At 38.6% G+C, this 21,506-nt stretch overlaps 1 protein-coding gene across 5 annotated transcripts in view; it reads right to left on the reverse strand.

Moving 5' to 3' along the window:
* The window catches only part of Rfx (regulatory transcription factor Rfx), a 560,573-nt gene that overhangs the window by 112,665 nt on the left and 426,402 nt on the right, over positions 1 to 21,506 (reverse strand). For all 5 annotated transcript variants that reach the window (XM_067136615.2, XM_067136614.2, XM_067136617.2 and 2 more), the window contains one exon: positions 20,541 to 20,722. In XM_067136615.2, coding sequence (XP_066992716.1) covers positions 20,541 to 20,722 — 182 coding nt within the window. The remainder of the gene's footprint in view (positions 1 to 20,540; positions 20,723 to 21,506) is intronic.

The following is a 21,506-nucleotide window of genomic DNA, read 5'->3' on the forward strand; positions in this document are numbered from 1 at the left end:
TTTAATTTTGAATGCGGCCTTTGAGCCCACTGATCGCGCTTCCCAAGGTAAGCGTTTGTTTCTCTCCCATTTGCCTGTTTTTTATGCCTTTCATTAGTGTTAGCTTTAACTGCCTTCAGGGGCTAACAAACTACAAACCTTCTTGCCTGGTGGACTCCTATTGGGTGGGTAACGTTAAGGCTCGCCTTCCTAGGGGTTGCGGGTTTGCCCTGTAGACAGTGCAGTTTGAGTGGTAGCAGAGTGCGGTTGTATTTTGTTTCACTATTGATCTGTGCTTCATGTAAGTTGTTTCCACTGTGTGCAGCGAGATCCTCCCCTTTTCCCTTGTTATGTGTACAGTGCAGTGATTGGAGGTTGAACGGAAATCAACAACAAAAAAGAAAACAACTCTAATTGTAAAAAGTACTTGTGAAAGGAAGTGCAAGTATTTTGTGTAATTCTTTTCTTAATTTTGTCTTTATGTCTATGTCATATCCTGTCCCGTTTCCGAGTCCCCTCAGACGTGCTGAATTGGAGTACGAGTTAATTGTTCATGGGTTTGAACCTGCCTGTACCATTGCCGAATGTGCTGCCTTGCTATCAGCTAACACCCACGTCCCTATTAATCTATCTGTAATTGACAAGAACCGAGTTGGTGAGTACCTAAATATCATTTGTGATGCTCTTAATGAAATAAACATTATCCGGGAAGAATTCACGAAACTCCCTCCATTGAAAGCCCAGGTGAACAGGCTGAGGTGGTGGTGATTATTGTTTTAAGAGGAAGTACAACTAGGCAACCATCCTCTATATAACACTAATCAGAGGGAAAATATGGAAGGGGTCCGACACTTCGAAAAATGAAGATATCGGCCAAAGAAAGAGAAGGGCCACGAAGGGCGTGAAAATGAGAGACTCCCTAGCCCTCACCAAACCTAATAGCATCGGGGTCGGAAAAGAACAAGAGTTGACCAAGAGAGGTCGGATAGGATAGATGAAAGTGAGGAGTCTGGCACAAGTAAGTGGAAGCAATGCCAGGACTCGGCTGAGGGCCCCGTGGTCGCCAACCCACGCTCCAAAGTTCAGAGCCCCTGGGGCTTGAACCGGCTGAGGGACAGAGCGAGCCACTACTCAGGGCGAATCCAAGATCTACTATCGATCAAGCCCGATGCTAAACTCATATCTAAATGTGCTAGATTGTTGACAGTTGTTTCAGGTATTTCTGCTGATCTGGACCTGTTGTTAGTCATCAGGGATATGGAGAACTGGACGATTTCAGAAAAACAATCCTGTTGTACCTACCTCAAATATCCCCTCAAACCATATTGTGTCCTCTCCTCAGAACCAAAGTTCATGCTGCGTAACAGCACCCTTTTTAGAAAGTTTGATGTCCAGGTTAAATTCTGTTTCCCCTCCAAACTGTTTAAAAGAAGTTTTTCGTGGAGTGAGAAGCTTTTCTGTTAATTCTATTGACAAAAGCATTAAGTTCCTCCGGTTTCTTGTGGAGCTAACCGACACTGGTAAACGTCTATTCAGTTGATGACTTAGGTATTTTCCGCGCCCTCTTTTCTCATTGGGAAGGGATTTTAAAGAGGGAAATTTTGGAAGCTATATCTAGAAACTTGTCAATTAATGCCTTTCATGAACTTGTGTTAGCTAAATTCATCCCCTCTTTTGCTTTCCAGAGTTTAATTGCGCAGCACTGCTTTAGAACGGAGTTCCTATACGAAAATCTGCTTGCTTACGTTCTGGATTTAAGGTTCTACTGTAAAGTTTTTTAAATCTCTGTTCCCGAAGAGGAAATGGTAGTTAGGATTCTAAAGGGTATATCTCCTTCATAACGCTCCTACTTTTCGTTATCACAGTGTCCGACCAATTTTCAAGAATTAGAAGAGGCGTGTTCATTTGTGGAGGATGTTAAACACAGGGATACTTCGAGACCTGTCAATGTTCCCTCTCCTGTTATCCCGGCCTATCCCGTTGCTTCTCCAAACTCTAAAGATGCAAATGGTCGTAAATGCTTCAATTGCGGGTCCAAGAATCATTTGAAGAACAATTGTCCAACTTCCAAGCATAATTCTAGTGGTTGTTATACCTGTGGCTCGAAACAGCACCTCAAAAAGAACTGCCCCTTGTCGATTCAAAATAGTGGCCAATGACTACAAGCCAAAAATTCTTCCCAAAAGACTATCTGCCCACCTCTGTGCAACAAGATTTTGGCTCATGTTCCCTCCCATGGTACTTGTGCTTTTGTTGAGGTTAATAATGAACTGGTGAATGCTCTGCTTGATACTGGTAGTATGGTATGTTTAATTAATTCTGTTTGGTACCACCAGATGAAAACCTCACGTAAGCTGCCTAAATTGGAACATACCAATGTCAAATGTTTTTCTGCCAATTGTCAGTTTCTGAAAATCTTGGGTTCGGTGAAGGTCAAGTTAAGGATCGGTAATTTTACTTGGAAAATCAGGTGCTTGGTGACACCTAACCTTTCCTGTAATTTGATTCTAGGTGCCAATTTTTGTCTAGTGCCGGACTTGTGTTGGATTTACAAAGTCGAAATTTCTTTTTCAAATTTTCACCTAGTCTAAAATTTGACCTAATTAACATTCCATTGAAGGTCCCTATTGTTTCTTGTGTTAGTTACCCTCAGTCTGATGATCCTAGCGACAGTGATCGCCTCGTTCTAAACCATTTAGGAAATGCTGAAGCTAATCAAGTCCGTGCTCTGTGTAAAGAGTTTCTGGAAGTTTTCACTAGCAAGTTAGGTTTGAATGACGTTCTGGAATGCGATACTGAGTTATCGGACCACCAGCCAGTTCGATCTCCCCCTTACTGTCTTTCGCCACCTCAAATGCTTGAGTTAAAAAAGATAATTGAACAAATGGAGAAAGATGGTGTAATCAGACCCTCTACTTCACTGTATGCTTCCCCAGTTTTCTTGGTATCTAAGCCCTCTGGCAGCTTCAGAGCTGTTGTAGATTATTGTGCCCTCAACAGTAAGATTGTGCTTCAATCTATCCTGTTGCCAGACTTGCACACTTGTTTTGGATGGTTTTCGGGAGCAAAAGTTTTCCCAGTATTAGACCTGATCCAAGCGTACTACCAAGTACCCTTCTCTAAGAAATATATTCCCCTTACTGCTTTCATAACTGATTGGAATCTGTATGAGTTTTTGAGATTGCACTTTAGCTTATCGTGTGGTGCCGCAGTGTTACCTAGATTGTTAAATTCCATCCTCTCGGACATAAAATTCAAATTTGTATTCAACTATTTGGATAATTTGGTAAACTTTTCCAACACCTTTGAGGAATGCATGGAACATGTTAGGGAAGTCTTGCAATGCCTAAAGAAGGCTGGACTTACTGTGAAGCTATCCAAAGTTGCATTCACCAGACCTAGCATGTCCTTCCTCGGGCATGTGGTTTGGTCTGAAGGTGTTTCAAATGATCATTCCATAACTCAGACCATCAGAGATTTCCCACCACCTAGGGATGTTAAAAATGTCGCCCGTTTCATTGGGATGGTGAACTTTTTCAGAAAATTTACCTCCAACTTTGCAGAAATTGCAGCTCCATTGAACCATCTTACACAGAAAGATGTTAAGTTCACTTGGAATAGTGCCCAACAGGAAGCCTTCAATTAATTGAAAGTTGCCTTGACCAATGCCCCAGTGTTGGCAATCCCAGATTTCGATAAGCGCTTCATTGTTCAAACTGATGCCTCTGGCCGAGCTATTGCTAGTATCATCCTACAGGAACATGAAGATGGGCGTAGACCTGTAGCCTTTGTATCCAGGGTCCTCAACAATCTGGAGTGTAAATACTCCATCTATGAGCTGGAGTGTCTAGCTGTGCTATTTGTGCTAGAAAAGTTTAGGCCCTTTAGCGAACATGTGAACTTCGACTTAGAGACCAACAATCAGGCTCTTTCTTGGGTGCTAAATCGGCCCAAAAGGACCGGAAGGATAACTAGACTGGCACTTCAAATCTCATCCTTTAGTTTCAATGTTCGGCATATTAGAGGTTCTGAAAATGTCACTGTTGATAGCTTGAGTAGGATGTTTGATGGAAATTACAGCACTGATGTGAATCCTGATGTGGAAGAACTTCAAGCTAATGCTGTTGGTGTTAGTGCCATCCTTACCGATCTTCCTCTGTTGTACCACGAATTTAGGGATCATCAAAAAACTGACCCAGAGTTGAAAAGCATCATCGACACAGTTAATGGTGGGACTGAAGTATAACCTTACTCCTTATCTAAGGGTGTTCTCTGCTGGTAAGGGTCGGAAGAACCATAACCTAAAAATCGTTGTCCCAAAGGTTCTTGTACCAGTTATATTTAGGTATTATCACTGCTCTCCCATTGGAGGTCATTTAGGTAATTTCAAAACCAGACTGAAAATCAGGCAGTTCTTTGTCTGGAAGAAAATGGACAGTGACATCAGAAATATGATCAAATCCTGTAAATCTTGTGCCATTAGTCAACCTAACCTGAATAACCGTGTTGGATTGTTGTCATCGTCACAAGCCTCCCGTCCCTTAGAAAGGTTGTTCATCGATTTCGTAGGTCCCCTCCCTTGGTCTTCTCTAGGAAACACTCGCATCTTTGTCTGTATAGATGCATTTTCCTGGTTTTGTTGGATCTTTCCCCCCAGATCCACTAACTCTCATACTTATATCAGCTGTCTAAATTCTATTTTCGCATCCATTGGTCCTCCCAAGTTTCTAGTCTCTGACAACGCTAGTTCCTTCACTAGCAATTCATACAAAAGGTATCTGTTTGAGCTGTGCATCTCCCACATTACTACCACCCCGTACTATCCAAATCCTTCATATGCTGCGAGGTTGAATAGGAACCTAAAGTCTGCACTGATTGCGTATCACCATGATAATCAATCCAAATGGGGTTCTTGTCTACACTGGTTGGCCCATGCCTTCAACTCCGCTACTCAGTAATCACATGGTAAGACACCTATGTCTCTCATGTTCAGCTATACCGCATACTCCCCCATGTCTAATGTGCTGTATATCAAAGATCTTCTACCTGAATTGTCCAAGCCTAATGATGTTCAAAGGATTTGGAATGAAGCCAGGAAGAATATCTGTGTCGTATGAGAAGGTCAAAAATAAGTATGATAAAGATAGAAAGTCATCTAAATTGAATGTTGGTGATCGGGTGTTGTTTTTTTGCCTCATGACATGCGATGGTGGTGGCGATTATTGATTTTGTTTTTCTTTGTTTTTTTTTTAATATTTGTTTTACGTCGCACCGACACAGATAGGTCTTATGTCGACGATGGGATAGAAAAGGCCTAGGAATGAGAAGGAAGTGGCCATGGCCTTGGGATTTGAACCCACTATCACCCAGATGATTATTGTTATAAGAGGAAGTAAAACAAGGCAATTATCCTATATTAACACCAATCAGAGGGAAAAAATGGGAGGGATTCAACACTTCGAAAAAATAAAAGAATCAGCCAAAGAAAGATAAGAGCCATGAAGGGCATGAAAATGAGACCTCTTAGACCTCGAATGCTCTAATACCAATTGTTACTCACATTGTCAGAGCTAGGTCTATTTTGCAGGTACATGCCAAGCTCTACTACTACTACTACTACTACTACTACTACTACTACTCTACTACTACTACATTCACCAGGCAGACTACAGGACCATTTTGCCTTAATGACAGCTATCTCTAATTCAGTTGCTTATCAGTGTATGAACTCATGTAGCTGTATAAACCATGATACAGTACAGAGGAAATTGACAGGATTGCAAAAGAAATCGGACACGGTGTAATTATGTGAATTTAACCCTATTGAGCCTAAATGGGTACAAATAAAAGACAATGTAAGAAAAAAGGAAATACAAAATTTAACGTGGGGCATGTTACAAATATTTCACAATGTAGCATGTTCAGTGACTACCAAACGGTGGAAAGATGCATGCAGGCACATAAGAAAAACAGAGGATTTCTATAGGAAACAAGATCAGCTAACCAACCAAATAACTGATGAGTTCATCATGAACTCAGCTGCTAGAATTAGGATAATATTATACAGAAGGTCTGACTTCTTAGTAGAGGTTAGTAGTTTATAAATTTTTGTTATGTACTGTACATTTTATAATTTATTACAGAAAAAAAAGTCCAAGAATCAAAATAATGTACACATGGTAAATTTAATGTCTAACTTAATAGCAGGAAACAAAAAATCATCACTGCACTAGATTGCATGCCAAAAGCCTAGATTAAATTCCAAACCACCCCGCAGTGCTCATATGGATTGAGGGCATGATGCTGTTGATGGTGTTTTGTCCACCAGATGGAAACGTAGAGCCTTGAGCCGAACCCTTGGTGCTATTCAATAGGAGTAGGCAATGTGCCGACACCGGGTTTCACCCTCTCCCTTCCTACTATCAAACAGCATGTCATCTCATTAACTCCTCTGACAATTCAAGATTATGAATTTCATAATTGGTTCCATATTGAATTAAGATTACATAAAATCTTACAAAGTTTATTCCACCTACTCCACACAGTATAATAATTGCAATGTCTATAAATACATTACAATTTGTTATCAAGGGACTAGTTTCAACCCTATGCGAGTCTTCATCAGCCCAAATAAGATACACTTTTGACTTGCCGAAGTCCTAAGACAAAATTACATTGTGGAATAAAAATTAGAAGAGTGAACTGTGTACGTGGTGCGGTAATATACATATAAAATGGTGGAGTGGATGAAATGTTGATAGATAAAATTACGTTGTACTGATCAATGAAAATTAAAATTTCAGGTTTACATATGTTGCAATTAGATTGTAAGAATAGTATCACAACGATTTTCTACATTGACGATTAAAATTAAAAGTATAAAATGCCAGTCTGAATACAAAGTCCAGATGCTTCTATTGAATTGTAGGTTTCAAGTGCATCTTCAGGTAGAAAATTGAATGTTTGCATGTTGAACACTGGTGCAGAGAGTGTCTGTCTTGCTTAAGGTCCAATATTTCTGATTGTAGGCAAAACCATACAACTTCTTATAATATAATGGATCCTTTTCCTGTGATATGAGGAGAATTCTCAATCCAAGTTGGAACCAATAGAAGCTGATGAAAAATTTACAATTAACACAAAAAATTTTAAGAAAAGAATGGCGAATAACAAAGGAAAAGAGTGAGTACTCACCTTGTATGCAATGTGAACGACTTGACCAGCAGTGTGCAACTAGAGTAATGGAAATGGCAAGGAATAAGAGGGGAGGAAAGCTGGGAGGAGCAACCCGGTGGAGTGCTGGCGTGCGAAGGGAGGGGCGGGGATTTCGGAAGCGGCTTAAGGCGGGGCCGAAGGGGGTGAGGTGGGGCATAATGGTGATTGTATCGACGAAGGACCTTTAATTAACTTAAAGAAAGGTTTTTGATCCGCTAAATTGTTTTTCCTGAAATACGTAATAAATCAAATCAAATATTGGACTTTTCCGTTACTTTGTTAAGGTTATGATTAGCATTAAAATACTGGTCCAGATGTATGTAAAAATTCTCGATTATATTAAGCAGAGGGCCCTTTTTAGCTATTTCGAGAATGTCCGTGTCTTGTTCAATATTCATGAATTTATGATTGTAATCGACCATATGTTGGCCGATAGCCGAAAATTTATTATATTTGACTGCATTGATGTGTTCGGAATATCTTATATTAAAACTTATTCCGGTTTGCCCTACATAAGAAATATTAGTGCACGAGTTACATTTGAGCCTGTAAACACCTTATTTTGCGTACCTGTTGACCTTCTTGATGTGTGACATGTTATGTAGAATGTGTGTACTGTTATTATTGGTTTTGAATGCTATTTTTATGCCTTTTCTCTTGAAAATGTTAGTGATCTTATGAATTTTGTTATTAAAAGTGAAAGTGGAAAAGGATTCGTATTTAGGTAGTTCTTTCTTAAGTGTTGTTTTAGGACGAAATTTATGTTTATTGATTATACTTTCTATGAAGTGGCTACCAAAGTCGAATTTTGCTATACTGCGAATAGTATTCAATTCAATGAAAAGATCTTTCTTGGCCATGGGTATGTTGAATGCTCGGTGAACTAGGCTATTATATGTTGCTCTTTTGTGAGGTTGGGGGCGAGTTGAATCTTGATGAATAGTAACCGGATTGGGTGGGTTTTCTATCAAGTTTATAGGTTAAAGAATCTGGAAGATGGTTAGATCTAGAAAGTTGATCTTTTGATCTATTTCTGATTCCAAGGTGAATTTGATGTGGGAGTCGATACTATTTAGCCCCTGAAGGGTGGTGGGAGCGTCAGTTGATTTTTCATTTATAATTGCTAGAACATCATCAATATACCTGGCCCAGAAGAGGATATTATCGAATTTGTTGTCAATTGTGGTGCGCTCAAGGAAATTGAAGTAAATTTCCGCAAGAATAACTGAGGCCGGTGAACCCATTGCCAGACAGTTCTGTTGGTAAATGATACCACTGAACATGAAAAAGTTGTTGTTTACGACCAATTTAAGTAACGAAATAAAGTCTTGAATTTCTAATATACTCAAATGATTATTTTTGTTCAAATTATTTTCAATGATGGGAATTAACTAGGAAATTTGAATGGTGGGGGGGGTACATATGTATAATATCAAAAGAGTGGAGAGAATAATTACAGAAAAGGAACTACCTGTAATGAAATCAGTTGTTTTACTTATATAATAATTTTTATCGATAATTACTATTATGTTGCCTTTGTCGGCTTTGGTCACACTTAGATCATTGTCTTTTATTTTATTTTTTAGAGCATGCAGAAGTTTTTGCTCGCCTATTATTTTATTGTTACTAATGTTGTCAGAAAGGTTGGGTGAGTACTTACGCGAAGGGATATTGTTGAGCTTCTTTTTTTTTTTTTAACCACAATCCTTAATTCGTCTTGTGTATCTAATGGCATTTTTGTGATAGCTAGCTCTGATTCTTTGATCATTGTGGTAGTTGAACTAAGTTCCTTTTCCATAATTAAAAAAGATCCTATGCAAGAAGTTCAAAGACTCCTCAAACAAGCCTTAAAAAACACTTCCTTTCTGCTTACTGAACAAGATAAAAGTCAACTTATAAGTATGAACCCGGGCCTTCCTACTGCCAGAGCTCTCCCGAAGATACATAAGGCCTGTGTTCCATTCGCCCAATCATTGTACAAAACTTCACAATTTATCCAAAGGTTCTTAAGGAACAACTACCAACTTGCATCTAATAAATCCATTAAAAACACATATGAATTAATAGATAAACTAAATAAGTTCAGCATGCAACCCGATTATTCTCTCCACTCTTTTGATATTATAAATATGTACCCCATCATTCAAATTTCCAAGTTAATTCCCATCATTGAAAATAACAAAAATAATCGTTTGAGTAGATTAGAGATTCAAGACTTTATTTTGTTACTTAAATTGGTCATAAACAACAACTTTTTCATGTTCAATGGTATCATTTACCAACAGAACGGTCTGGCAATGGGTTCACCGGCCTCAGGTATTCTTGCAGAAATTTACCTCATTTCCTTGAGCACACCACAATTAACAACAAATTCGATATCATCCTCTTCTGGGCCAGGTATATTGATGATGTTCTAGCAATTATAAATGAAAAATCAACCGACGCTCCCACCACCCTTCAAGGGGTATATAGTATCGACTCCTACAACAAATTCACCTTGGGATCAGAAATAGATCAAAAGATCAACTTTCAAGATCTAACCATCTTAAGACATCCAGATTCTTTAACCTATAAAATTGACAGAAAACCCACCCAATCCGCAGTTACTGTTCGTCAAGTTTCAACTCGCCCCCAACCTCACAAAAAAGCCTAGTTCACGGAGCATTCAACATACCCATGGCCGAGAAAGATACTTCCATTAAATTGAATACTGTTCACTGTATAGCAAAATTCAACAACTTTGATAGCCACTTCATAGTAAGTATAATCAATAAACATAAATTTCGTCCTAAAACAACACTTAAGAAAGAACTATCTAAATACGAATCATTTTCCACTTTCACTTTTAATAACGAAATTCATAAGATCACGAATATTTTCAAAACAAAAGGTGTAAAAATAGCATTCAAAATCAATAACAACAGTACACACATTCTGCATAAAATGTCACACATCAACAAGGTCAACAGGTAGACAAAATCAGGTGTTATGTGTTATTTCTTATGTAGAGCAAACCAGAAGAAGTTTTAATATAAGATATTCCAAACTCATCAATGCAGTCAAATACAATAAATATTCGGCTATCGGCCAACATATGGTCGATTACAATCATAAATTCATGAATATTGAACAAGACAGACATTCTCGAAATAGCTAACAAGGGCCCTCTGCTTAATATAATCGAGAATTTTTATATACATCTGGACCAGTATTTTAATGATAACTATAACCTTAACGAAATAGATAGATAGATAGATATGATTTATTTTAACTGGCAAAGTTAGGAACACGTGTCCCTGTCTTACACTTAACCAGTGAAATACATAATTAACTTAAAAATATATAACATACTGAATAAATGAAAAAAGAGACTGAAACAAATTACTACGGTACATAAAAATAACTCAAAATTTATTTTATTTATTCATTACCTATTTCAGGAAAAACAATTTAGCGGATCAAAAACCTTTCTTTAAGTTAATTAAAGGTCCTTCGTCGATACAATCACCATTATGCCCCACCTCACCCCCTTCGGCCCCGCCTTAAGCCGCTTCCCAAATCCCCGCCCCTCCCTTCGCACGCCACGCACTCCACTGGGTTGCTCCTCCCATCACCAACTTTCCTCCCCTCCTATTCCTTGCCATTTCCATTACTCTAGTTGCACACTACCGGTCAAGTCGTTCACATTGCGTGCAAGGTGAATACTCACTCTTTTCCTTCGTTATTCGCCATTTTCTTTAAAAATCTTGTGTTAATTCTAAATTTTTCATCATCAGGTTCTATTGGTTCCAACTTGGATTGAGAATTCTCCTCATATCACAGGAAGGGTCCATTATATTATAAGAAGTCGCATGGTTTTGCCTACATTTATTTCTGTATCAGAAATACTGGACGTTAAGCAAGACAGACACTCTCTGCGCCAATGTTCAACACGCAAACATTCAATTTTCTACCTGAAGATGCACTTGAAACCTAGAATTCAATAGAAGCATCTGGACTTTGTATTCAGACCGGCATTTTATACTTTTAATATTCAATTTTAATCATCAATGTAGAAAATCATTGTGATACTATTCTTACAGTCTAATTGCAACATATGTTAACCTGAAATTTTAATTTTCATTGATCAGTACAACATAATTTTATCCATCAATATTTCATCCACTCCACCATTTTATATGTATATTACCGCACCACATACACAGTTCACTCTTCTAATTTTTATTCCACAAATTTATTTTGTCTTAGGATTTCGGCAAATCAAAAGTGTATCTTATTTAGGCTGATGATGACCCACATAGGGTCCTTTGATAACATACTGTAATGTATTTATAGACATTGCAATTATTGTACTGTATTGAGTAGGTGGAATAAACTTTGTAAAATTATATGTCCTGTGATGAGGATGATGTCAGAAAGGGTATCAAGTCGTAGAAACTTGCTACGAAGATTCATCTCGCTTCATATCCGACCCCGCAGAGAATGGGACACAAGTTGGACATACATAATATCAGTACTGGTTAAACAGAACCATGGTGTTTCTATAGTGGTACAAATTACAGATATGTCACACACAATAGCACCACTCACAGGCAGCACAGAGCCACAGTGTTTCTCACATAAGGGTACTACTCACAAGCAACACAGGCCCATGGTCTTCCTCACTCAGTGGGACTAATCATAAGCGCCGACTAGATTTGTGTGTTCCTCACATATGATACTAATCACAGACCACGCATAGTGATAGTGTTGCTCACATAGTAGTACTAATCACAGGCAATGTAGACCCATGGTGTATCACACATTATGGTACCACCCATAGGCAACCAAGTAACATAGACTCAGTGTTCCTCACAAAGTGGTACTAATCACAGGTAATGTATTACTCATAGGAAACACAAACCTATTGTTTTCCTCAAATAATGGCAACGCAGACTCATAGTGTTCCTCACATAGTGGTACTAATCACAGGAGCAGCACAGAACCGTGGTGTTCCTCGCATAGTGGTACTAATCATACGCAACGTAGACCCGCGGTGTCGCTCATATAGTGGTATTAATCACAGGCAACGCCCAGACTCATGGTGATTCTCACATAATGGTGAGAATCATGAATACCGTAAACCCATGGTGACCCATCCATGATGATACTAATCACAGCCCCATGGCGTTCCTCACAGTGATAAAGTCGACCCATGGTGTTCCTCACATAACAGTACCAATCACAAGTAATCTCATCGTTTCAATTCCATCATCACTTGGTTGCCCCTTTTAGTCACCTCTTACAACAGGCAGGGGATACCGTGAGTGTATTCTCCATCTGCATCCTCCATCCACAGAGGGATATCTAGAATGTTAATCTTTATCAGAGTGATTAAGTAGTCTCCATTATTATCTATCACTGATATCAACAAAATGAGAAGATGCTGGTGAAACTTTTTCTCTAGCATTTTAAGGACACCCGGGTTCAATCAGTGACAAACAGCCCTCACACTGACTGGTAAAAATAAATCTTTGATGTGTATTTTTTCCCTAGTTGTTTATCATAATGTTAACATGGAAGAATTTTGGTGACACAAGGACAGGAAATTGATAGGATTGAGAAGGCAGTGAACATGGCCTTGACTGGTGCAAAAATGGGGAAACCACAGAAAATCATCTTGAGGGCTGCCAAGGGGATGATTCGAACCCACCATCTCCTGAATGCAGGCTCACAGCTACGCAACCCTAATCGCGGAGCCAACTCATTCAGTAAATCTTCGATGTCTCCACCAGAGAGTTCATCAGTGGCCGGATGAGAAGGTGCGTTGCCACAAACTAACACGTTAGCTGTCACAGGAGTTTGATCAGACCGGCAGTATAGGTCTTTATTAATAGCTACGCTGGTCCAACAACAGCTGGTTGCTAGGTAATGTGCAACTGAATTCTTATACTAACTGCACACATTTATAAGTCGCAAACATTCTAGCACAGAAAAAATTAGCCGCAGTATCTCAAGAGACTCTTTGGTCACCCAATGACATAACACTGTCCCCAATTCGATCGGCTACGCAGCATAAAACGCTTACGAAATGACGCAATATGTGACGTTACTTATCAACCCAATCAGGTCGGCATATGATTTTACACAGCAATAACCAAAGTGAAATTGAGGATTCGAATGAATTATTTGACATTAAAATGCATTTCAGTAGCGAGATGCGATGACAGATGGTGAAGGGACCCGTTCCCTGTGGAGGTGGGTGAGAGCCTGTGTTCGGTAGCCTAAGAAATTCTAGTTGGCGGCATGTCTTGGCCGGCCTACGAAGCAAAGCAAGTCTGTGCTCCGCACGCCGCACTCATCGGTGGCGGGCTACAACATCTGGTTTCAGGTCTGCAGCCAGCCAGGTCCCTGGTTGCATCTACGTAATCACTCATTTTCACAGAAACTAACACAAAATAGATTTTGACGTGGTGAAAGTAAATAAATATTTTTCTACAGTCTGTACAAATTCATTTTGGAACCAGTTTTTTGAAGATTTCTGAATTCACCTATGATTTCTCTTGATGCGCGTGTAATACAGGGACAGTGATAACTGGTTTTTTAAAAGTATTTTTTAAACCTCTTATTTTTCCTACAAGGTCAAGGTTAGTTGCATTGCTGCAAGCCAAGATGGTGACCCATTCCTTACTTTTCTTGTATCCTGGTGCAGCAGCTGCTCTTCTGATGCAAGCATTTTTGGAGGAAACGTCTTATAATTTAAACTGGTCTCATCACATTTGTACAACTGCTCCCCAGAAATTCCTTCCCTTTCAATAAGCTTAAAACTATGGTCTTTGAAGAAAGGTACAGCCTCTTTATCAGTAGATAAAGCCTCCATTCTTATGGTAACCTGGTAAATACTGAACTGTTTTTTTCCAGTGATTTAACCATTTCAGTAAATTCTGAATTTTCTCCTTCCACTGCAGTATTTGTTGCTTAAATTGCAATACTTTTTCCTGCAATATCAGCCTGGTAACAGGCAGGCCTTTTCCTCTTAACTGTTCATGGCACAAAAATAAAGCTTCCTCAAATTCTTTATGCCTACCTTTCACCATAGTCTCTCTTACTTTTCACTCCACTTCCATTAGCTTGGGTGGAGGCGGTAGAATTAACACTCACGGTATCCCCTGTCTGTCGTAAGTTGCGACTAATAGGGGCTCCATGGGCTCTGAACTTTGGAGTGTGGGTTGACGACCGCAGGGCCCTTAGCCGAGTCCTGGCATTGCTTCCACTTACCTGTGCCAGGCGCCTCACTTTTATCTATCCTATCTGACCTCCCTTGGTCTACTCTTGGTCTTTTCCGACCCCGGCGGTATTAGAGCACTCGAGGCCTAGGGAGTCTTTCATTTTCATGCCTTTCGTGGCCCTGTCTTTCTTTGGCTGATATCTTCATTTTTCGAAGTGTTGGATCCCTTCCATTTTTCTCTCTGATTAGTGTTATATAGAAGCTGGTTGCCTAGTTGTACTTCATCTTACAACAATAATCACCACCACCACCACCACCACCACCACCACCAACACCAACTTAGGCTCTCCTTCACAGGCACTCCAACCTTTTGTAATCTTCAATTAAAAGCAATGAAGCACATCGAAAAGCAATTTACAAACATAACAGGGAACAGCGGCAAATGTAAATTGCAGACATCCAATACTCAACTGACAAAACAAAGAGCAAATAGTAGGGCCGGGTTATCTGTGCTTTTCATGTCGTAACTTGCGTTCTGCACATAATAGGAGGATCATAGCATATACCCACTTGCATTGCCATAGCAAAGTAAATTATTCCTCTTACAGATATATCTTTTAACTAGGCCAGATAGTTGTGAGCTGGATAGTAAGAAGTGTACTGTACTTTCAAAGCCTAGGATGACTATAGGGATTCGAAGAAGTTTGGGTATAATATTGTTAAACTGTTAAGCATCCTTGTAACAGCTTGATTCCTGTCTACCTTTCCAATCAAATTACGGTCAGTAAACTCCTGCTCTACTTCAACTTTACAACATTTATTGGAACAAAGTTTCTTTCACATTTTCAGCTTTCCAGGTCCTATTTCTTTCAATATCAATGCTCATGTTGTTTGAGAGGTAATGCCAATAACATGGGTGATGGCATTTCTGTTAATTCATAAATAATAATAACATACCTGGCAACTTTCAAAAAGAGAAATCCGGAAGATCCTAAAGCGGAAATTTTTTTACAACACACACATGCGTCATGAAGTCTTGAGACATAGTGAAAAAGGACGGCAAGGGAGAGATTGCAAACAATACTAATACAAATCAAATTCATGTTATGATCACCCCTGAATTTAAATACACAAAGTTAATTCTTGATGAGCGCTCATCTGTTTTCACTTAACACTGGGAAGAGTTCACATAGTACACAAGCAGTGTTTTTCTGCACTTCAATCTTGCGGGTCACAATATGAATGTCACCGTCAAAATTAAACTAATCATGTACACTTATTTACAAAATTCTGTCAATTTCACATTATGCACCACAGCTTGGAGAGGACAGATGGAGATGAGTTGCTTTCTTTGTTTTCTTCAGAAATTCTGGAAGAAAACTACTCTTAGTAATATAGACAAGAACTTCTGGTTTTCAAAACAGAAATAAATTCCAGAATTTCATTTGACATTGAGGACCTAAACTGATCTTGGCTCTTTTTCACCAAGCTGAACACACGTTCACACTCAGCATTGCTGTGCAGTAGAGTCAGAACAGAAAGCATTAGCCAGGATATCCTATCATAGTTAGGAACACCATCAGCTCCACGAATGTTCATCAAGCGAGCCCTTTTGGTGCCATCTGTCAGATTCTCACTCTCAACTGTAACACACTCATCAATATCAATCTGAAGAGCTACAAATTCGTTCTGAAGCATATTCATTGCATCCTCAACTGACTCACTGTCCTTCCTCAGCAGCAATAATGGAAATCTTTCTATAAAGAATTGTACAGAAGAAAACTGGGCATCTTAAATTTTTGAAACATCTGCAACCTTTGCATGTTTCAGTACTTCATCATTGAGAGGGAACTTGTTAATAATACAATCACATGCTGTGCAGAAGTAACCCCTGGCAGATGAAAAGACTGTTGATTTATCTCTAGCATTAAGTTTCTTCATCAAGTTCATTGCCTCAACGTTAATGACTAGCTCATCACTGCCTCTCTGATTCTCACTAGAATGGTATGGAACTTTTAATAAAAGGGAACTTTTGATCACTTTCGGTTTAACAAATCTGGAAAGCAGTTCTAGTAGTTTATGAATGTGAGGGGAAGCACTCTGAAGTGTAGAATTGAGATTCTCAAATAAAGGAATGACAGCATACATGAAGGCAAGCGTATGCCATTTAAGCTTGATGAAATAACCATTAAAAAAATCACAATTTTGAATAGTGTTCTTCTGCTTTAGCACAGGAGTGTCAGATTTTGAGACACATGCGAATCTTTTGGGAGCGTCCAATTCTGACAACTCAATAGCTTTCCTCTTTTCATGGTCTTTGGAACTACAAGGCACGGCTTTTGGGATCGTAAATGATGTTAAGCTAGTAGTTGATGCACACTGAGCATTAACAAGCACCTCATCTTTAACCCTAGAACTGCTGCAGGTTTATTTGTCAAATGCTGCAGTTATTTTCCTCACTATACACTATGAAATTAAAATCATCCCTGTAAACTCATATTAATCCCAATAAATACATATTATACACCAACAGAAAGCTGATTGATCAATATGAAGATGTCAGAAATAATTTTAAAAAATTGTAACGATTTCTAACTATCGAAATATAAAATTATAATTTTCTTTGAACAAAGGGAATTGTTGAAATATTTTGCTCTAAGAAAATAATTTGTGATATATAATTTATTCCTGAAACATGATATCCTGAAATACACAGGTATGTTCTTACATTTTCCCCACACAATTCTTCACTTTTCATTTCAAAAGCTAAGAAAAACATATTTTTTCTCGAAACTGATTTTGAGTTCTTTTCACGAATTTTGAACCTACAGCTTATTTTGGTTTCCTTAGGGCAGTTTCTTTTTTTGTGTTGCGATCAAAGTATTTATAACAATATACACAAATATCAACAGTTCACACTTATCCCTTCACTGGTTTCTTAAAATATTAACGTACTGCCAATAATATAACCTGCACCAATTTGAACATCATTCCGGTTATCGGAATTTTCCATTACTTCCGAGGCACCTCGTACTTTACCGTCACTTTCATTACTTTCAGGAATAATTTTCTTGTCGGAATTAACACAATAATCACTGTCACCATCAGTACTGTCGCTAAGATCTTCGGAAATCAAGCACTCGATTTCAGAATAGTCAACAAAGCAGGCTGCCATCTTGATTCTAGGAACATATGAAAATACTTTCACTTCTACAGCTAAATGAACTTCTCCATACTGTTGCTTGTTTTACAAAGACTTTCAAAAGTGAAGATAAAAGTATCACTATTTAACTGGTATCTGTATTAGTGCCATCTGGCGTCCAGTTATAAATCTGTGGCAGAAGAAAGACACCATCTGTCAGAAAGACGATCGCACTTGACGAAGCAGAAAGACGGTCCACAGTTTTAGGGTTAAATAAACTAAGTAGTGGATCCTACTGATCTAACAGCCTCTGCAGACACCTTCCTAACGATATCCATCTTCTGCAAACATATTTCAGTATCTTCTTCGTTTTCTTGTTGTGAAGCTCTTGGAATTTCTTACGGTGTTCCTTCCTCTTACAACTATTTTCTAAATAATAGAAGATGTCGTCTAATAGTTCATCAACTTTAACAAGCAAACTGCTTGCACCTTTCTCAGCAGCCAAGTTAATCAAATGGCATGAGCAACCCAGTACGAAGACAGATGACTGTGTTTTCCTTAAAAGCTACACAATTTTGAATTGGTATTCTGTAACACTCTGTGAAATTACCAAATGACCAATATTACATCCCGTTGAATCACACACCAAGGTTGGGACAGACAACACTGAGCTATCTTTTCCTGCTTTGCCAGAAAACAGGTGATGACAATAGGGTAAAGCTTGGCATTACTATTATTGCTCCCATCTGTAGCTAACAAAAATGGTTCACATTGCATGTAACCGAGTTCCCTTCTTGAATCCGTACCCATTTCTTTCAAAATGTGTGTGGTTTTCGTACGACTACAGCCATATTTTTTGCAATTTCTGAACCTGGAAACATTTTCCTAAACAGAGCAGCAGCTGACGGGCATATTATGTTCAATTAACAATGAAGTGAACAAGCATTCCACTCTTACTATATCAAGGTCGGCTCCAAAAGAGGTAAAAAATAAATTAATTTTCTGACTGCCATCCTTAAATTTTATATTGGAGATGTGTTTAACAGATTTAATTTGATTTACTAATTCTGCTCTTCCTCCTTAAGAAGCGTTTATATCACACGAGCACATGGAACAGAATACATTATGTTTCGTCTTTCCGTGATCTTATAAAGCAAGGAAATTCAGCAGAATATGCCTCCCTGAAAAATTGATATCATCTTTTCTTAGTTGAACTCATTACGAACACTACTAAAAATACTAAATCGCTTACAAATTCGTCACACAATTCCACGAGTTTCAGAACTACCACCAATGCTAATCACACCCACACACACAGACAAAGCCTTTCAGCTGCTACGAAGAACGACGCAGTTACTAAAGTTATTATATATAAATTCATAGCCTGCTACTTTTCACTGATTTCTTTTCTTCAAAATCACAGCCTGCTAATTGCTTGGGAACATCTAATGAATGAAGTAGCAGTTGAAGTCGAACAGGTGACAAAAGCACGGTGACAATCGGTAATGTGATTTTTTTTTTGCTATGGGCTTTACGTCGCACCGACACAGATAGGTCTTATGGCGACGATGGGATAGGAAAGGCCTAGGAGTTGGAAGGAAGCGGCCGTGGCCTTAATTAAGGTACAGCCCCAGCATTTGCCTGGTGTGAAAATGGGAAACCACGGAAAACCATTTTCAGGGCTGCCGATAGTGGGATTCGAACCTACTATCTCCCGGATGCAAGCTCACAGCCGCGCGCCTCTACGCGCACGGCCAACTCGCCCGGTGGTAATGTGATTAACGATACATTTACCGGTCGAATTTCAAACACTGCATCTCGTATTTCCAGCTAATATTGAATGTCAAACAAATACTGTTTGACTGCAGAAAGCCAAACAAATGTGGATATTCAAAATCTGTACAATAATGTTGCTCATCCATACAACCGTAAAACACACACAACAAAATCTGTAAATTTTTTGGGAAAACCAGAATACTTGGCAGGTGTGTAATAATAAAGAAAAACATTAGTCAAAAATGGAGTTTATTAAAACATATCAGTTGGGATAAAAACATTTGCTGTATTGGGAAATCATGCAAAATCTATTCTATGATTCCTAATAATGGGATCTGAACCAATTTATTTTGCTATTTGTTCCCACCAGAAAGAGAGCATCCCATTTCAACCCTCAGACAAAGACTTAGATCCTCCATAGCCGAGTTAACTCAGTAGAAAATTGATATGCTAACCCCTAGACCATGATAGCAGCTCAACACTTTATGAGCCAAGAGCTCCATATTCATGCCATTTTCTATAGAACAAGCACTGCTGCACAGGTTGTTGTTTAGATACTACCTTCCTCTGCTCCAGGTTGCAGGATGAAAAGCTGGGACTTCAGACTGGCATTTAAGAGTATTTAAATTCTTATTTCAGTAAATTTACTGGCATCTTCAAGAATCCCATTCCACAGTAAAATTTCAGTTTTCATCCTGAGATGATGATGATGATTATTATTATTATTATTATTATTATTATTATTATTATTATTTGACTGCCGTTTCAATTTATGAATACTATCGACAGCTCTTAAAAATGAAATCAATTTATTGCAAGCCATCAAGAAATCGTGAGCCATTAATTTTACTCATCGAAGGAATTGAACTATACTTATATTATTTTACACGTGCTAATGAAATTGCCTCTAAACAACCAGGATGGAACAGGTTCACAAATGGTTTGAATAACTAAATCATTTGTAATGAATACTTATAACAGAGTAATGATTAGTTAATCATTACTTATTACATTAGTTTCCTCTTTATGCTTTTGTTAGCATAGGAAGTAAGATAACATTTAAAAAAAGAAAGGGAAAAAAGGAAACTTTATCCAATGGAATAGCTGGATAGTGGTAGTGACTGTTGTTTTAAATGGACAATTTTGTAGCTGCAACAGGCTGGGTTTATGTGACGAAAGTTGACTAACAAACAAGAAAAATTCAACCTGAGATCTACTCGCCTGGTTCCAAGACGACGAGTACGTAGACCAAGGAACACAGAACGAATAAGTTTCCCAAATGATGCCGCATTCACTGGTTCCAACTTGTGCTCACTACAATGCCGTAAGTAATGATTGTAAAGTGTCGAACGTGGCAAACTCACACCTTCAGCAGTTTCATAGTTTTCAAGGAGCCATTGAACCTGCAGGTAAGAATTCCAAAGTTAACTTATATCAAATAACAGTACTGCATGACCATTATTATCACAGCTAAATGAAAAACAAATGAAACCAAATCCAAAACATATCAAAATGAGGACCAAGTTACTTATGTCCAAGAATGCCTAATTAAATGAATGTGCATACAACTACTAAACAAAACTCAAACAAACATCAATTATAAACACAAGCTTTGGTACAGGGGTGACATAAACTTAGCTCCCAAGACAGAACTATGTGTAGAGCCCTGCAAGGATATACAAAATAACATCCATATACACACTTCCTTCATCCGCACACACATCCGTGAATGGTTATCCGCGGATATTATAAATATTTACCTACACAATATTACACCCAAGATATTGAAATGGATAGATCTGTTTACATAATACAATAGGCCTGACACCCGACACCACAACTCCTACAGTCACAGATCTACGACGGATTTTCTCCTGAGACAACTACCTACGTATTGACCTTTGTACCTTCCTTCCTTCCTTCCTTCCTTCCTTCCTTCCTTCCTTCCTTCCAATAATTGCGGGCAGAAGCCAGTTAGGCTTAGGTCAGATTTACGGCTTTATGATCTCAAGGCTCTATATATATCCATTCTCCCATACCAATGTCAACAGTCGCCCAACTACAAGCAAAAACAAGTGTATACCTGTGTGAAAATCAATAAACATCATTATTTAGAAATTATCAGCAAAATTATCTACACTGGCCTACAGTTTGTATCCGCCAAGACACTAACTTTGCAAATATCCA

Source organism: Anabrus simplex, chromosome 1 (genome assembly GCF_040414725.1).
Source record: "Anabrus simplex isolate iqAnaSimp1 chromosome 1, ASM4041472v1, whole genome shotgun sequence".
Lineage (NCBI taxonomy): Eukaryota > Metazoa > Arthropoda > Insecta > Orthoptera > Tettigoniidae > Anabrus > Anabrus simplex.